Source organism: Geotrypetes seraphini, chromosome 9 (genome assembly GCF_902459505.1).
Source record: "Geotrypetes seraphini chromosome 9, aGeoSer1.1, whole genome shotgun sequence".
Lineage (NCBI taxonomy): Eukaryota > Metazoa > Chordata > Amphibia > Gymnophiona > Dermophiidae > Geotrypetes > Geotrypetes seraphini.
In genome coordinates, this window is record NC_047092.1 from 115,660,335 (window position 1) to 115,680,014 (window position 19,680).

Sequence of the window (19,680 nt, forward strand, 5' to 3'; positions counted from 1 at the left end):
CTCGGCAGCCCGCTCGGGAGAGGCGTGCGAGCACCGCTCTGCCCCTCCCCCAAGCCAGCGGGGATAGCACTGGGAGTTTTCAGCACTGGGAGAACGGCGCGCCCAGAACTGAGCCTGCAGTCGGCAGAGTCTTTTTTCAGTTTCATCCGGGCCGCTTCTACTCAGACCCTCGGTGGACACCCATGGCTGCAATCGGCAGCAAAGTATTGACTCGGGGCAGGCTCCTCCACAGAGCCTACAGTGAAACCGCCCCCTCTAACCCGGGCGTGAGAGCCAGCTCCACCCCCCCTCGGCGATACCATTTATCTCGCCTGAGAGAACAGCGCGCAGCCGTTCGGCGCGCCGGCTAAGCAACTGAGCGAAAAGCCCAAATCCGGAACAAACGATAAGTACCCCTTACAGTTAGAATCTGCATGTTTAGTCTATATATACAACCATATATTGCCGAATCAGTACGTATTGCCAGCATGTACAGCCGGATAACGCATGTTCATTAGGTATAATATGTAACCGCATGTTGTAACCGACTATTGCATGTACAGCCGGATAACGCATGTTCATTAGGTATAATATGTAACCGCATGTTGTAACCGACTATTGCATGTACAGCCTGCAGTTAATGCATGACCAATTATCGCATGACCAATCACTGTCTATTTTACTGCACAACCAATTACTGTCTGTTACTGTATGACCGGGTACTACTTGTACACTCAGCCACAGCTGTCTTACCCCCTATACTTAACCTGTTTCCACTATATACCGTATGATTACCCTCCTACCACAGATATAAGCTTTAACCACTTACACACCACAAGCTATCCTCATACCTAACCTGCTCCCCCATTCCAACTCAGTTCCTCACACTAATACACCGTCTACACAACCAGTTTCATTCTACCTTTACCCATTTCTATTGTTCGCTGACTGCCTCACCCAGTCAGGCACTCCTCACAACCCAAGCCACACACCCTATCACACAACATGGCAATCTGATGGCAATAAACAACAACTACTATTAGGGATACTATACCTATTATGCTCTAAATGCTGGGGCAATGAAGACAACCCCCCACAACCTATGCACACCTACCCTATCTCCTGGCTCAGACCAGTCGAACTAACTAAGCCCTCCAACCCTCTCCAACTCCTACACAACCAGCCAAAACAAGACCTTCATCAAATCACAGTTCTAAACACCACCTGCAAACACCGCAAACCTCACAGGAACAAGATCTGCAACAGAAACACAAAAAAACTAACATATTCTGAAATCCCTACAGCAAACAGTCACGAAAACATTAAGGGATACTACCTAAATACCCGTTCCGTGAGAAACAAAGCCCACATAATATATGATTGGATACTACAAACAAAACCGGACCTCCTGTTTCTGACAGAAACATGGATGAACTCCGACACTGACACTATCATGAAAGAAATCCTACCTCAGGGATACAAAATCATCCCACTATCAAGAAACTGGAAAAAAGGAGGAGGACTAGCGATCATCCAGAACACTTCAACTACATCAAGATCGACTCCAAATCGTCAGAAAACCTTGAAATACTAACTTGCAAAATCACTAACGCACAGTTAGAAGAATCATTAATTACAACTTTGTTCTATATCCCACCCAAAAAATGGTCAAATGCTAAAGAGGAATTCACCGAATTCCTTACCTTATCCACCCTAAAAGGAGACATCAAAACTCACCTAGAGCAAAAGATTAAACCAGAAATAACTGAAATCACCAACTTCCTAATGTCACTGGACTTTCCAAACCCAGACGCAGAAATAACCCATGAAAAAGGACACAAACTAGACTTAATCACCTTCTCCCACAAAGAAACAATAGATCCCAAAATACAATATTACCCAGGACCCTGGGAAAAATGCATCTGGTCAGACCACTACATTGGCAAATTCAATCTACACTGGCTAAAACAGAATACACAGCAAAAACACAAAAACGTCATCATGAACACAATAACCAGCCGGGGCATTATTAACCCAATCGAATTTTGGACCCACTACGAGTTACATCCCACAACCAAAGAAATTTAGAATTTCCCTACAAGATGGGAAACTTACAGCAAAGAACTCCTAGACCAAATAGCACCATATAAAACATACAAAAAGAGAAATAGACCGCCAAATGAATGGTTTGACAGTGAACTACTAACCACCAAACAGGAACTAAGAAAATTGGAGAGAATCTGGCTAAAAACAAACAAAGAATCAGACAAGACAAACTGGAAACAAAAAATGAAAATATACAAAAATCCGATCAAAGAAAAACGCACTAAGCATTATGCGAAAAAAATTGGTACCTCAAAAATAAACAGCAAAGAATTGTTCAAACTAGTAAAAACAATAACCGATACAACACAAATACTGAAAAAGGACAATGAGCCCACTCCATCGGCACAAACCCTAGCCAACTACTTTCAAAATAAAATCACGGAGTTAAGAGCAACTCTACCCACAACCACAACAAATGCTCTTCAATACCTCGAACCCCATGACCAAGACACCAGAGTAGACATGATATGGGACCACCTCGATTACCCTGACTGGCATCAGTTCCTAAACTTATTCAACAAGTACACTAAATCTAACTGCCTACTTGACGCATGTCCCCCCAAAATCATGACAGTTGCCCCTCCAGAATTTAAAAAGGAACTATTCGCATGGCTAACATCCGCCCTTACAAGCGGAACATTAAACAAAAAAATGGGTCACATACTAATCACTCCAATCCCCAAAGATCGGAAAACCTCTTCAGCTCTGACATCCAATTTCAGACCCATAGCAAGCATTCCCCTCTTCACAAAGATACAGGAAGGATTGGTTAACCTTCAACTAGTAAAATACCTGGACAAATTTAACATCCTTAGTGAACATCAATCAGGATTCAGGAAAGGATACAACACAGAAACTGTCTTAGCCTCCTTACTGAATCACCTTTATGATCTCTTTAGCAAGGGCAAAAGCGCACTGATCCTACAATTAGACCTCAGCAGCGCGTTCGACTTGGTAGACCATGAAATCATGCTGCTGTGCCTTGAAGTAATGGGAATCTCTGGAAAGGCAAAGAAATGGTTCCAAGAATTCCTAACAAACAGATCCTACCAAGTAATCAGCAACGAAAACTACTCCAAACCATGGAAAAACCCTTCAGGCGTACCTCAAGGTTCCCCCCTATCGCCCACCCTTTTCAATATCTACATTGCCTCCTTAGGTCTCCTCCTACAAAAACTCAACTTAATACACTACATTTACGCAGACGACATATCCATTCTAATCCCCATAAATGACATCACAAAAGAAATTGTAGACAACCTCTCAAACATAATGACCGAAATTGACAAATGGACCACTAATTTCAAACTAAAACTAAACGCAGAGAAAACAAAAGTCTTTCTGGCTAGTCCTAATGACAAAATCACGAGAACATCGATAAAAATAAACAATCACGAATACCCAATTTCCAAAAACATAAAAATACTCGGTATCACCCTAGACACTCATCTAACTATGACTGACCACACAAACTCACTAGTGAAAAAATGTTTTTACACGCTATGGAAACTAAGGACCATAAAAAAATACTTTGACCTAACGTCATTCAGGATAGGCACTGATCCTATCCATTCTTGACTACTGCAACATCATCTACCTGGGCATCCCACAAAAAACAATAAAAAAACTGAGATTAATACAAAACACCGCCGTTCGCCTAATTTTCGGACTAAGAAAAAACGATCACATCAGCCCCTACTATAAAAAACTGCATTGACTTCCAATAGAAGCGCGAATACTATTCAAATTTGCTTGCACCTGTTTCAGGCAAGCCTGGGGACTAGCACCTTCATACCTGCAAACTCACTTCATCCTGCACAACCACACACGAGCAACCAGAAACAATAACTTCTTTGCATACCCAAAGATTACAGGCTGCAGATACAAATCATTCCTGGACAGAACCTTTAAGTTCCAAGCAAGCAGACAGCAAGTTTGGCTGAAAAACTACATAAACGAACCCAATCTGTCTTACAGTGCCTTCCGTAAATCGATCAAAACCGCCCTATTCGCTAAATTTGTTGACTAAAACTGTCTCCTCAACTGTCCCCTTCCTCACTAGGACCCTCCCTCACTAGGACTCCTCTCCCCGTAAACGCCTTTTTCTTCCTCTCAAGAAGCTCCTCATCTATTCAGATATCCTCTACTCATAGAACTCCTACTCATACGTAAGCTCTAAAGTATTCAGGTATTCATTACCCATAGAACTCCAATTAGCACGTTAGTTTCCCATTAGACTATTTTATTGTATTAGACACATTGCATGGTATTGTATCTAGTCTTATTGTATTGTATTTAGACTCACTGTATTGTATTGTACTGTATGTAAACTTATTGTTTTGTATTAAGACCTTTTGTTATTCGCTGAATGTCCAGCCCTCTTACAATGTAAACCGCCTAGAAGTCGCCTGACTATGGCGGTATAGAAAAATAAAGTTATTATTATTATTAATTAATGGAATATCTTAATCAATTCTCTCTCTTACATGAAACTCAATCTGGTTTTAGACCTTTGTTCAGCACTGAGTCAGTAATGGCAGCTATCTTGGATAACTTACGCCAATCAGTAAGGGATTTAATGCCCTGATCATGCAATTCGATATGAGCTTTGCATTTGACTTAGTAGACCATAGGAAACTGCTACAATACTTAGATGCAATTGGTATCAGAGAAGAGGTGGTAGACTAGTTTTGAGGTTTCCTTATGTCTCGCACCTATCAAGTACGTTTCAATTACGATCTCTCTTGATACCTGGAGCAATCCATCTGGCATGCTGCAAGGGTCACCACTATCACCATTGCTTTTCAATGTCTACATGTCTTTAGGTGTGCAATTGTCCCAGCTGGGGATAAAATAATTTAGCTACACAGATGACTTCACGATCATTATCCCATTTACTAACTCTCTCTCGGAAGTCACTCCCAAAGCAACAGATGACAGAATTCAGACTGAAACTTAACTCAGAAAAAACAAAATTTTTTGTAGCTTTGCCACACCCGCTTGATACCAAAACATCACTATGCTTCAATAAACTCAGTTATCCTATTCAATCTACTATGAAGGTACTGGGTGTAACACTGGACCAGAGCCTAACCATGAAAGACCAGGTGGACTCCATAATCAGAAAGGGTTTCTTCACTAGTGCTGCCCGATTCACGATTCGAATCGGTTCACTGATTCACTTCGGGTGAATTGATTTGAATTGATTTAAAACAAACAAAAAAAATCGGCTTCCCGATTCGGACTCTCCCCCTAAAGCAGGAGCGGTAGTGCTGCTCTTGCTGGCTGTCCGCTGCCGCACCTGCTTTAGAGGGCGAGCAGAGAGGGTCAGTCGGGAAGTGCTGCTGTCCGGCTTCCCCCCCCTAGCGTCCAATTTCCCACCCTGGCCTCCCCGCACCGTTTACCTTATAAGTGCAGCCTGCAGAGAAGATCGCGGTTATGGCGTCTTTGCAAACTGCTTTGAGCTGTTTCCTCTGCTGCGATCCTGCCCTCTGACGTCAGAGGAGGGGCAGGACCGCAGCAGAGGAAACAGCTCAAAGCAGTTTGCAAAGATGCTATAACCGCGATCTTCTCTGCAGGCTGCACCTATAAGGTAAACAGTGCGGGGAGGCCAGGAGGAACACGGAGGCCTTCCCGGGAGGGGGGGGGGGGGGTGCGTAGTCCTTAAGAGTGGGGGGTGGGAAAGACCTTCTAGGAGGGGTGCAGGCCTTTAAGGGGGGAACAGGCCTTCAAAGGGGGGGAACAGGCCTTCAAGGGGGGGGTGCAGACCTTCATGGGGGGACAGGCCTTCAGGGGGGACAGGCCTTTAAGGGGGGGACAGACCTTCAAAGGGGGGATAGGCCAGGGATGGTGGTATAGGCCTTCAGGGGGGACAGGCAGGCCTTTAACGGGGGGACAAGCCTTCAAGGGGGGTGACAGACCTTCAGGGATGGGGGACAGGCCTTTAAGGGGAAGTGCAGACCTTCAGGGGGGACAGACCTTCAGGGGAGGGGGCCCTGGAGTAGAAGTACACGGAGGGAGGGAAGGTAGGGGGGGTTCAAAGAGACGTGCATATGTCGGACTTTCGGGGGAAGAAATAATGGGTCTAAAATTAGAGGAGAGAGAGAGATGATGGACAATGGGATTTAGGGAGGGAAGGAACAGAAAGGGAGAGAAGTTGGACAAAAGGGATGGTATACTGTGGAGGAGGGATAGAGATACTGGATAGGAGGGTAGTTGGGAAAAGAAAGGGAGATATGGTGGACCCTGGGGTGGTGAGAAAGGAGGGAGAGATGCTGGATGAAAGGGTAAAGAAAAGGTGGATCTGGGGAGGGAGACAAAAAAAAGGAAAGATGCCAGACATCATGGGGAGGGAAGGGAAAAAGAAGGGGAGGACAGAGATGGCAAATGGATGGTTAGCATGGAGAAAGAAGAAAGGAGACCCTGGCAAGCAAGTTATCAGAAGCCAACCAGAGCCTGGGACCAACAAGATTTGAATAATGACCAGACAACAAAAGGTAGAAAAACTAATTTTATTTTCTGTTTTGTGATTACAATACGTCAGATTTGAAACGTGTATCCTGCCAGGGCTGGTGTTAGACCGCAAACGTGAGCTAGGATTTAACAGAGAGGAAAAGTCTTTTTTGTTTATACCACAGTGCCAGTGTGGTTAGGAGAAGGCAAAGGGGGTGAAGAGGCTATAAAATAAACCCACCAGGATGTTTGAAAAAAATACCCAATTGGGCAGGAAAATCGAATCAAAAAACCAATTCAACAGGCTGAATTGAATCAAAATTTTTTTTCCTGAATCGGGCAGCACTATTCTTCACTCTCTGGAAGCTTCGGTCCATTAGAGCATATTTTGATGTATCATCATTCAGAATTCTGGTACAATCCCTCATACTGAGTCAACTTGATTACTGTAACATCGCCTACTTGGCAATTTCCCTGAAGAATATACGGCGACTACAACTAGTGCAAAATACAGCGATCAGACTGATCTTCGGGTTGAAGAAGTTCGACCATGTTACACCTTCCTACCGACTTCTGCATTGGCTGCCCATGAAGGCACGTGTGAAGTTGTTTGGTTGTTTCTGTTTCAAGGTACTATTCGGTTTAGTCCCTAAATACATAACTGATCTTTCTCTTTCTCAGCCAACAGACATAAGAGACCTTGTCAAGAATACAAAAAGGGGGGCTGGTGACTCAACCAAAATACATATGTTTAGTGACTCAAAATAAGTATGACAAATAATATAAAGAAGTCACTCTGTATTCCTTTACAGTGAGTTAGAAGCAAATGTCCATCGACTACTGTTGAAACTAATGCTCAGAGACATGAAGGCAGATGTAACCGCCTCACCACCCAATCATCACATTGCTTAATACAGTGTCAGAACAGTAACAATGGTGAATTTTATACTTGCAATTGCCAAATTGGCTCTAAGCTCTGTATCTTGAGATGGTAAAACTTAACTTAAGGTTAACTGATTCCGACATGCCACGTTTCGGTACTGCTTCAGGGAACCGACATTGCTCTGCTATACCACCTCAAACTGTGGGTAAAGAAGTCTCATTCACTTCTTCCTAGTGTTATAAAATTGCTAAACCAACAAAAAATTAAATCCAAGTTATTTAAGCAAGTATGAGTAATTACAACAATGGTAAAACTAAAGTAGATAGAACTGCTAATCAATGGGATGGATGTGCTTGTTTTTGAGTGCAAATTAACTCAAAACACAGCTTGATAGTCAACAAGCAAGCACGCATTTCATCATCCACCAACTGTAGTCGTTCTCTTTTTTCAATTTAATTTGTCAGAGCTGAAAATCCAAGTTCACAAATATAAGAAGATCCAAACGGTAACAAAGCCTTGATTGCTTTGTTGCTCAAGATAGGATAACTACTGCATAAAAAATAAAACTAAAAATTGCTTGCTATTATTTTTCAAGGACCAATCACATCAAAGAACGATGCTTGTCTGGGCAGTTGTATCCTTACGCACACACTCATAACACTAACAGACTTGTGTACGTGATGTACATGTCATCTATTCTAGTGTATGCTTATGAAGGGAATTTTTAAAAATAAAGTAAAATTCTGGAATCTCTCGTTGCACACCCAGAGTCTCTTCGAGGTATACCACTGTGCCGTGGCACACGGTTTGGGAGACACTGAACTAAGGGAAAGGATCTAGATTACAACAGAAGACTTAATGGTTCTAAATTCTGATCATAGAGTGTGACCAAGAATGACCCTATATCTAAAGCTTCAGTGGAATCATCAGAACTTAGTGTAGACTGATGGATCCCACAAGTAACTATAAAACTTTGTAAGAAGACATATAAGGAATCCTATGCTGGCTAAAGTATTTTTGTGAAAAGCTGAGTTAAAAGTGAAGGTGGAACAGATTTTAAGCATGATTGGGAAAGACAGTCAAAGAAAAGGGAGAGAAGGCAGTAGGTGCTGTATGCAACCCATCTATCCAAAGTAGATAAATCTGAACTGGGCAGATTCAATGGAATATCATTTATTAATTTTTTAGGAATGCTTATGAAAGATATAGGTCGAAAACTTGATGATTGGTGCTACTGCTTAAAACATTAATCTTGGGTTACTTTTGAATAGACTTAGGGACAAGAGGCTAACCCTCAATTTTGCCAATTTGCAGCTTTTTGGATCTAGTGTAATTAAAGCATCAAAATTTACCTTTGGACAAAAAGATTAAGGTACAGTCCAATGAATTTTGCAGATCTATGTATGTGATTAAATGGGCTATCCCCATTGGCAGACACTACAAGATAGTGAAGATGAAAATGTGAGGCAAATTGGAAAATCCAACAACGAGTATAGATCTCACTGGTTAGGGTTCAATTTCAGAATGGCACAAGAGCCCTCAATACATCAACTCATTATAGTTATTCTTCTTGGGCTCATATCCTAGCTTTCTGATTAAATGTAGCTGGTGTGCTTACTGCTGTTAAACCTTAGTCTTTTCTTTTTCAAAAAGCAAAAAACAAGACTCAAAACAGCCAATAATTAATTTATTACTTATCCTTTTAATGCAGTGTCTCTAGCATGCCCCTTTTTGACGGGACCTGTTTTGCCCAAAAGGGCTTTCTCAAGGTTCATAAAAGAGCTTTTTTCTCAGCGGCCTCTTTGCTTTGGGGCTAGAGACACTGCATTAAAAGGATAAGTAATAAATGAATTATTGGTTGTTTTGAATCTTGATTTTTGCTTTTTGAAAAAGAAAAGACTAAGGTTTAACGGCAGTAAGCATACTAGCTACATTTAATCAGAAGGCTAGGATATGAGCCCAAGAAGAAATAACTATAATGAGTTGATGTATTGAGGGCCATTCTGAAATTGAACCCTAACCAGTGAGGTCTATCCCCATTGGCCACATAGACAACTAGGCTAACTACCTCTGGTCCTAATACCATCTGTATGTTGAATATATGTGCAAGTATTCTGTGCAATTGCACAAATTTTTTCACACGCACCAAAGCACTTAATAAAACGATATTACCAAGGATAAAAACTGGAGGATGTTTATATCTGACAACTATTCACACCTAAGGTTAAGGCAGACCTGTAATATTCAAGACGTGGGTAGTCTATGGATTTGCCTAATGACATGATGTTCTTTGGTGTGTTTTGTCAATTCTCTAATCATTCCTCCTGTTTTTCTTTCCAATCTGATGTAATGTTGGAAAAAATTATACACTGGAGCTGAAAAACTATTTACCTGGGGCAAAATAACTCTCCAAAAACTGAATGGAAACGGCTAAACTTGGGATGGAGAAAGGACTAAAGAATAAATACATCAAATTAAAAAATAGTCCAGACTGAAGTGGAGACTCTGAAGACATAAAATCCCCAGAAACAGAGTCCAATGGGAGAAGCAATTGAAGCAGCTGGCACACAAAAACACTGAAACACAGTGGTTACTTCATTCAAAATGCTCCTCTGTTCTCCTCTTTTTTTCAGAGATAGACACAAATATTAAAAATATTTTTAATAGGTCCCATACCTCCACAACAGGCAAGAGAGATACACCATCCCAACACACAGCCACAGAGAAGTCACACACATACACAGTACATTTTTATAAATGGTGTCCTACTTACTCCCTTCTGGTCTAACTCTTAGCAGTTCAGATGTGTTTCTCTTTCTTTGTTGAAAACTTAACTTCTAATATCTAGTGACTCAATACTATATATCTCTTAATGGTTGTTGTGTACAGTGACATGTAATTATTATTGGTTATTTGTACTGACATCTAGTGGCTCAGAGAAAAACTTCTTGCTTTGGTACAGTGGCATTTTTGTGGTTAAATTGTAAAATACATCCTTTGAAAACCATTGTCAGCACCAACTAATGGCTAAATAAATTATGATACTTGATCTATTGTTTACTTTTCCACCTCATTCTTGCTGGGCTCACACCGTGCCTACAGCGTTCTGACCTTTATCACACAGTATTTTGGATGCTTCCAAGCAGTTTTACATTTTGTGGTTTAATTAGAACGGAGCCCAGAAGAAGGCTGTCTTTATAACGAAACACAGACCGTGTCGGGTCTATACCACAGAACTTGGATTTTCCAAGTGTATATATCGCTTTCATCTGTGAAGATTTTTTCGCAATAAACTGTTTATCAAGATCGTTTCCACAGTGCCGTTTTGTTCTTTGTTTGTCCCTTCTCTACTATGGAACTATGAGTATTTGGTGAATTTTTTGGGTTTACTTTTCTACATGTGTGTTGCAAAAAAAATGTACACATAGGGGCTTGAAACTCTGTCTCTCTCAGATATGTCTCTCCATCTGCAGGCAAGACATATAAACACAAGAAAGAAGGGCAGGAAAGAAATCCATGAATTAAGCTTTCCCCTGTTTTGGCTAAGCTGTTTCTTCGTGCATGTTTGGCTTCCAGTATGGTGCCATGATCCTTCATTTTATATCTTCCTCCTAACTCAGACCAGTCACTGTAGGAACCGCCCTTGGCCAAGAGACACTGATCCCAAGTCCTGTCTCTGGTAGGGCTGGTAGGGCTAGTCTCAGTTAGGGCGCTGGTCTTTGACTAGAGGGCCACCGCGTGAACGGACTGCTGGGCATGATGGACCACTGGTCTGACCCAGCAGCGGTAATTCTTATGTTCTCTAACTTTTGTTGTTGAGCAATGGTTTAACACTCCATCACTTTGGAAGATAGAGCACTACTCGTGCAGCATCCTCAGCCCAGATGGCAAATTCAGATTTCCCACATTGCAGTACACAATATTTGCCACTGAGCAACTGGAATTGCCTACTATTCTTTTTTTAAATCAGATCTACAGGAACTATCCTGAATGAATCCAATTAAATTTTTCTGAGTAATATTGGTCCAATACACTTTAGGATATATTTGAATTTTTTTTCTATTTATCATAGTTTAAATCCCTCAATACATCAGTTTATTGCACTCTTGCTCCTCTGCTCCAGTGTCTAATTTAAGGGATACTGGCATAAGATAAGCTATAATAATAATAAATGAGGAGGCTGCACTATCAACAAGAGGATGCAGTTTGCACAGATGGGTAATACTATATTTGCCCTTCACAATGGAAGACTAGTGAAATGGAAGCTGGAACAGTCTCAACTGGAGCTATTTAAATTATTGGCAGCTACAATAAATCACTTTCTACAACATACATAAGAAATGTCATTCTATGACATACCCAGTATCCTGCCTCTGACAACAGCTAGTATGAAGCATTAGAGTACCTAGCCGATCACAAAAAGAAAGTCTGTATCATACAGCTTGCCCCAGCAGTAAAATATGGAGACGACCAAATCTACCAGGCAAAATAATTATTTATGAACCATCCACCATAACCATGTCGAAATCTTTTTTTTTTAATTGCATCTAGGCTAAACAGAGATATACATCCAATAGAATCAATATTTTTTCAAACCTATGAGTTAAGGGACATATTAACTGTAAACTAATTATAGTTTTCCTGATCACTGCAATCCTAGTACTGTAATGGGGTTGGGACTTTGGTCTGGCTGCAGTATGCAAGAATGAAAATCAAGCACACCGAAAAGGTGATCTTTTCAGGTGCTTAGGAAGAGCATAAGGCTGTACATTCCAAGGCCAGCTTTCCACCATAAGAAGCAGGGGCTTGTTACCTTTCTTAGAGTAACCATGAGTGAAGAACATAAAGAACATTTAGTACAAAAATAATATATGCAACTGAACACTATAGAAAGACATAACAGGGAGCACTAGTGTGTGTGTGAAAAGGTAAACCAGACAATGTTCATGTCACAAGATTTAATAACAATAATTATTTTAAAAAAACAAAAAAACCCCAGTATGTCTCTACTTCAAGGCTTGTACTGTTAGGCTGTGGGAGTCTGCGACTACCCCTTCATGTCCTGATGTATGGTAGATGTGCATAAAATTCCTCATGACATTAAAGAGATATGAAAAGGGGGCAAAAGATAGGTAGAGAACATATCAGTGGTCCTGCTATACAGGGCCATAAGCCAGTACGCCAACAACATACTTTTAGCTTCCTTAGTATAGAGGACCAAAGTTCAATGCATTTGATAAAAGATCAATTTGGTATGTGGCTCACAGAGGTGGGCGTCAATATGCCATGTGGGTGCATTTCTAGAATGCACACAGTGCTGGGGGTAAGGGAGATGGTCAGTCAAGCATAAAAGACATGAGTGTGAAAGGACTGGGATACTACAGACAGCTGTTCAGAACCGGACAAAAGTGGCATCAATCTGCCGGACAGATGGCAAGGCAAGCATAATTTTGCGCCGGTATTGTGGGTCCTTCTGTAAGGGGTTCCTCTCTAAGTAGACAGTCTCCAGAGTCTTGGCTCCTTTCAGCTCATCTAGATCACTCCAGCTTTCAACAAGATTGTCGTTCATCTAAGAAAAAGAAATATTAATAAGAACATTAGAAGAGGAAATATTTGTTAAAGTCTTTATTTTTAATGTTTTAATGATAGTTTAGAACAGGGGTGTCCAACCTGTGGCCCCATGAAGTATTTTGTGCGACCCCGGTTGAGGGCGATGCAGTGTTTCCTTCTGCTGCCCCCGGGTGTTTACTGTCTTGCCGGCTCCCTCCTCTGTCTTGCTGCAGCATTTGTGCGGCCCCAGAAACATTTTTTTCGGCCAATGCGGCCCAGGGAAGCCAAAAGGTTAGACACCCCTAGTTTAGAATAAAGCCATAATCTTCATTTAAGTATATATTGAAAGTAGTTCCTTCATATTTTCTATAAGTTTTTCTTGAAATATTGAATTGAGTCAGTTATAAGGATGACTGTTATAAGTCAGTTATAAGTCAGTTATAAGTCAGTTATAAGCATTCTTTACCACTAAGAGATCCTCCCACAGAACAAGCACAATCTTTGGGAATAAATGTTGCGATTAGAAGCAAGTTAGCCAAGGGAACACATTGGTATAAATGCTGTTAATATCTTTAAATTGCTTTGCTTCCCAAAACTAAAGTCACCAGTCCACAACATTCACCCTCAAACAAAAAACTTCCTCCATCCAAAATGCACCCCTCTCCCCACACAAATTACACCTCACTAGCCTGTGCATACATGAACATCAGATTGATAAGCGCAAAGGCAGACCTAATAAAGGACTGGATAGTTAAAGAACAGTTAAGTTGCTTATTCCTAGCCAGAACTCTGCCCGATGGGCTACAAAATAAAATTGGTCTGCCGAGAAAAAAAGCGAGGAGGAGGTCTAGCCATCATACTCAAAAACAACATCAACATAAAGATTCTTGACTAACACTCCACCCCCCAATTGGATCTCCTAGCCTGCCAATTATCCGACGATTCACTCATAGGAACTCTGACCTGCATTCTCTGTTACCTAACACCAGGAAAATGGAATGCTAACAAACATGCTCTCGAATAATTCATTTATCAGAACTCCCTAACATCACCTCATAACCTACTTCTTGGAGACATAAACCTCCACCTAGAAGACCACACCTCCAAACAAGTAGAAAATATACTCTCATACCTCAAAGCTCTGAACTACCAGATCCTCAACCCCCAACCCACACACGAAAAAGGCCACCAACTAGATGTCGCTACATACATGTCCCAACCATTGTTCCCTCTAAGCTGAATGCATGAGTGATTGCTCATTATTTTCATTGGCGTCGCTCATAATTTTTCTCGTGTCGCTCACTAAAATACGCAGTGGGCGCGACTGGAATCGAGCGCGGGCAGAGGTGAGAGGAAGCGGCGGCGGCGGCTCAGGCCAAGCGCCGGCGCGGCATCACAAAAGTTCTCCTCGAGCGACACCGTGCCTGCGTGTCCTCCTCGGAGCCTTGTTTTTTCCATCTGCTTCTCCGCACCGCCGCCTGAAATGTTTTTTGAAGCTTCGGTCTGCCCTGCTTGCCTTAGTATATTTTAAGTTGAAAGATGCAGCGGCGGCTCCTCTCAAGATCCCCAACTGCATCGGACTTCCGACGCAGGTGGGGATCGTGAGAGGAGCCGCTGCCACGTCTTTCAGCTTAAAAATACACTAAAAAATACTGAAGGGGTAACAAAATCAACAAATACAATGTTGCTGTTGAGTGACTAAATAAAGTTAGTTGTATGCAAAAAGTCACTGCATGAGAAATGTTCATAAATAATATTTTTCAAAAATACACTAAGGCGTATTTTCCAAAAATACATTAAAGCAAGAAGCAGGGCAGACCGAAGAACAGCATGAAAATACCAGTAAGGCTGGGGACTCGCACATGCGCACTCCTGTGGCCACGGACCTACACCTCACAGAACACGCAGATAGAAGTGTGCATGCACGATTAGCGTTTTATTATATAGGATTAAGTTACTTTAAATATCAAAGAATTCATTATCTAATATAATAAAATGCTAGGCCGCGCATGCACACTCAAAAGTGTTCCCTGATCTGTCGCAGAAACATGCGTGCGCATGCGCGGCCCCGGTGGCGGCTTTCAAATAAAAAAAAAAAAAAATTACACAGCTGCGCCGCCTTCCTCACCCCCGGCTCTCACTATGCATGTGGTACCGGAGCTCTCTCGAACTGCACCAGGATCGAGAGAGGAGCTGCGGCGGTGACTTTCATCGACGAAGAAGCTGCAGCTGGGACAGTCGGGGCCTCCCCCGCCATGCACAACCCGCTCCCTCTCCTGCAGTTCAGGCACCACAGAAGCTGCGAAATCTACTGAGCATGAAAACGCGCAACCCGGTCCCCGCGTCTGCCTACCCTTCCCCTCAACACAGCGCATTTGCCCCCCCCCTCTCCAGAACGAATCATGAAATGAAGCCGAGCCGCCCTCCGCAACAGACCAGAGGAGTCCTTTGCCGCTCACCACCCTTCCCTTGCCGCTGACCCGACTACCTACCCGGCGATTTAAGCAGCATGTGCAGCAGTCTTCACACGCTGCTTCAGGCCCTTCTACTGCCCTGATTTGCTCTGCCACGTCTCTGATGATGTCATTAGGGACGTGCCAGAGTAAATCAGGGCAGTAGAAGAACCCGAAGCAGCGTGTGAAGATTGCTGCACAGGCTGCTTGAATCGCCGAGTTCGTAATCGGGTACGCGGGAAGGGAAGGGGGGGCGGCAAGGACTCTATCCGAGTAAATAAAAAACTCTGGGGAGAACGGCCCTGTACTAACTCCCGTGGACAGGGGGAGCAGGAAGAGGTGATGAAGGACAGGGGGGGAAAAAGGAAGGGAGGTCTATTGTTGGACAGGGGTAGCAGGAAGAGGTGCTGATGGACAGGGGGGGGGGGAAATGAAGGGAGGCCTACTGCTGGACAGGGGGAGCAGGAAGAGGTGCTGATGGACAGGGGGGGAAATGAAGGGAGGCCTACTGCTGGACAGAGGGAGCAGGAAGAGGTGCTGATGGACAGGGGGGGAAATGAAGGGAGACCTACTGCTGGACAGGGGGAGCAGGAAGAGGTGCTGAAGGACAGGGGGGAGGTAAAACAAAGGGAGAAGGGCTGCTGCTGGATAAGGGGAGCTTGAATGGGTGGTGGTGGACAGGGGGAAAAATGAAGGGAGGCCTAATGCTGGACAGGGGGAGAAGGAAGAGGTGCTGATGGACAGGGGGAAAAAATGAAGGGAGGCCTACTGCTGGACAGGGGGAGCAGGAAGAGATGCTGATGGACGGGGGGGGGGGGAATGAAGGGAGGCCTACTGCTGGACAGAGGGAGCAGGAAGAGGTGATGATGGACGGGGGGGGGAAAAAGGAAGGGATGCCTATTGTTGGACAGGGGGAGCAGGAAGAGGTACTGATGGATAGGGGGGAGGTAAAACAAAGGGAGAAGGGCTGCTGCTGGGTAAGGGGAGCAGTGAAGGGGTGGTGGTGGACACAGGGGAGGTAAAAAGAAGGGAGAATGGACAGGAAAAAGTGGCTAAGGAGACAGAGAGAGAAAGAAATAAAGACAGACACACACATATATTCTAGCACCCGAGGGAGGAAAATTCTGCACAGGGAAGTAGGGAGGGGGGAAATGCTGATGCACATGGAAATGGAGGAGGAGGGAATGCTGATATGGCTACTGTACAGGAAAGTGGACAAGGGGAGATAAATGCTGCATAGGGGGCAGAAAGAGAGACAAATAGAAAGAAAGACAAATAATAGGAGGGAGGGAGACAGACAGAAAGAAAAGAAGAAAGACACAAGGGCAGGGAGTGAGACAGAAAGAAAGACAGACAGACATACATATATTCTAGCACCCGTTAATGTAACGGGCTTAAAGACTAGTTTTTAAATAATTCATGGCCATGTCTAAGCGGCGAACTGAGGAAAGTTTATGTAACACAGGCAAAAAGAGGTGCTTGGGTTTTAAAACAGAGTGGTTTGACTGAATGCTATGTTGAAACGAAGTTAACGCATGGCACCGCATGGCACGTGCTACTTGGGGAATTTTTTTATTACTCAGAAACTGATGGTGTTAAGTGCAAAATTTGCATGAAAGCGGAATACAATAGCGACTGGACATCAGGAAAAACGTGGACCGATTGGAAAGTTGATCATTTAAAACGGCATTTGAGCCAAAAATCGCACATTGAAGCAGTCACGAAACTGAAAAACAAAAGCAGTAGTCTGTTGAAAAACATGCTGACAGAATCGAAAGATCGTGAAAACAGAAAAGAATTAGTTAATCGGCAACAAGCGACTCCTGATGAGGTAAAGATACTCATTGATAACGTTTTACTTGCTGTTAAAATAAATTTTTCAATGCTATCAGTGCAGGCAATTCATGACCATGTTGCGAAATATGTAAAGATACCAGAAAGCTGGCGAAGCAAAAACTATGCTTTTGAATTTGTTGAGTGTATAAATTCAACCATTAGGTCGGAAATATTATTGGAGATTAAAAATGCAGCTTACCATACCTTGATCGTGGATGAATTAACTGATATCTGTTTCCAAAATGTTAGTTCTGTACATGAAATTTAGAAATGCCAATAATTCAGTCCATAAAACTGTATTCGCTGGAATTGTTAAATTAACAGCTTGTGATAGCTTGTCAATCCTTGGAGCCATTCAGAAATTTTATGCAGACAACGAATTAGATTTGAACAAGATGGTTATGTTTACCTCTGATCGAGCCTCAGTTATGCTAGGCAAGCAGAGAGGGGTAGCAGCATTTCTTCGCCAGTTAATTCCACATTTGTCTGAACAACACTGTGTGGCACACAGAGAGGATTTGGGAATAGATGATGCATGGAAAGATATACAATTGATGAAGGAGATAGAAACTCTGCTGAGAACTGTTTACACAATTTTCTGCAGATCATCTGTCAAGAAGGATATTTGAGGCCTTGGCCAAAGCTGCTGAAGCAGAAGTGATTGCATTCAGACCACTCAACAAAGTTTGGTGGTTATCCAGGCATTTTGCTGTCAATGCTTTGGTTTTGAACTATGATATTTTAGTGGAATACTGTAGAAAACAGGTTGATGAGAATAATGACCAGGTCCATAAATATTGCCTAGAGCAGTGTTCTTCAACCTTTTTACACCTATGGACCGACGGAAATAAAATAATTATTTCGTGGACCGGCAAACTAATAAGACTGAAATTTTTAAAAGCACCATCCCCGCGAGCTCGGTCCCATTAACCATCTGATCCCATCCGCACAAGCCTCAAATAGTTATGATTTTATATTGAACATATTTTATTAAAGTATAAAAAGAAACAATATTCTGTACAATTGTCATTTTATAAATATAAATAATACAGGGCAAGGATCAACAAAACCCCTGTCTCCCCTCCCCTTCACATATATCCCCTCTACTATCAAGAAAACTGAATAAGCCAAATTATTACAGAATGCTACACAAATATCATGCTAACAGAATACCACAGTCACATATGGCAGGAATGGTGTTAGGGGAGTGGAACTAGGGCAACTGCCTCCTGGTCAGAGAGAGCCCTAAGCCAGCTGGAAGCTAAAGACGCACTGCCTGGGCTTTGCACTCCCCAGTTATGTCTAACATCAGCTCTAGCAGGATACATATTTTAAATCTGATATATTCTAATCACAAGATAGAAATAAAATTATTTTTTTCTACCTTTTGTCGTCTCTGGTTTCTGCTTTCATCTTCTTTTCACTCTCTTCCATCCAGCGTCTGCCCTCTGCCTCTTCCATCCACTGTCTGCCCTCTACCCCTCCCCCTTCCATATGGTATCTGCGTTCTTTTATGCCCCTCTCTCCTACACCAGATCTAGCATCTTTGTCCCTCTTTCCTTATTTCTCATCTGATCCCCCTTCCCAGCATCAATCTCTTTCTACTTTGTCATTCCTCTGTCTCTCCCCTTTCCCTCATTTGATCTCTCCATTCCATCCTGACTCCTTCCCCTCCTCTAATCTCCCTGCCAGCTGTTTCCTTCAAATGTTCCTCCTCCCCTGTCCAGCAGTACCTTCTCCCTTTCTTCCTCCCCTTATCCAACAGTAATTCTCATCCCTTCCCCTTCTCCCCTGTCAGCAGTAGCCCCTTCCCCTCCCTTGTCCAGGAGTACCCCTTCTCCCTTTCTTCCTCCCCTTATCCAACAGTAATTCTCATCCCTTCCCCTTCTCCTCTGTCAGCAGTAGCCCTTTCCCCTCCCTTGTCCAGGAGCACCCCTACTCCCTTCCCTCCTTCCCTCTCCAGCAAATGTTTCCTCTATGTAGGCTAGCGGCAGCTCTGTGTGCTTTTAACTTCGGCACACAGCTGCCCCTAAGCAGTATTTTAGCCGCGGTTTCATGAGGCAGCCTCGGGCCTTTGGTAGGCCGGCCCGCTTTGATGATGCGATGTGGGCCGGCCTATCAAAGGCCCCGAGGCTGCCTCATGAAACCGCGGCTAAAATACTGCTTAGGGGCAGCTGTGTGCCGAAGTTAAAAGCACAGAAAGCTGCCCCTGCTTGTCTGGGGGTGCGGAGACATACGCGGCAGGAGTAGGAGGTGGAAGGCAGGAGTGTCGGCATAGCGACGGCAACAGGAAGTTGCATGTCAGCTGACGCCGGCACTTTTTGCTGCGGCGGGGACCCGAATCCTTCACGGACCGGCAACATTTTTTTGCGGACAGGCACCGGTCCGCGGACCGGCGGTTGAAGAACTGTGGCCTAGAGA

The 19,680-nt window shown here is 43.2% G+C and overlaps 1 protein-coding gene across 5 annotated transcripts in view; it reads right to left on the reverse strand.

Annotated features, from left to right (window-relative positions):
- Positions 1 to 11,933: 11,933 nt before the first annotated feature.
- The window catches only part of PPP1R7 (protein phosphatase 1 regulatory subunit 7), a 318,429-nt gene continuing 310,682 nt past the window's right edge, over positions 11,934 to 19,680 (reverse strand). For all 5 annotated transcript variants that reach the window (XM_033957511.1, XM_033957510.1, XM_033957509.1 and 2 more), the window contains one exon: positions 11,934 to 12,989. In XM_033957511.1, coding sequence (XP_033813402.1) covers positions 12,813 to 12,989 — 177 coding nt within the window. In that variant the 3' untranslated portion in view covers positions 11,934 to 12,812. The remainder of the gene's footprint in view (positions 12,990 to 19,680) is intronic.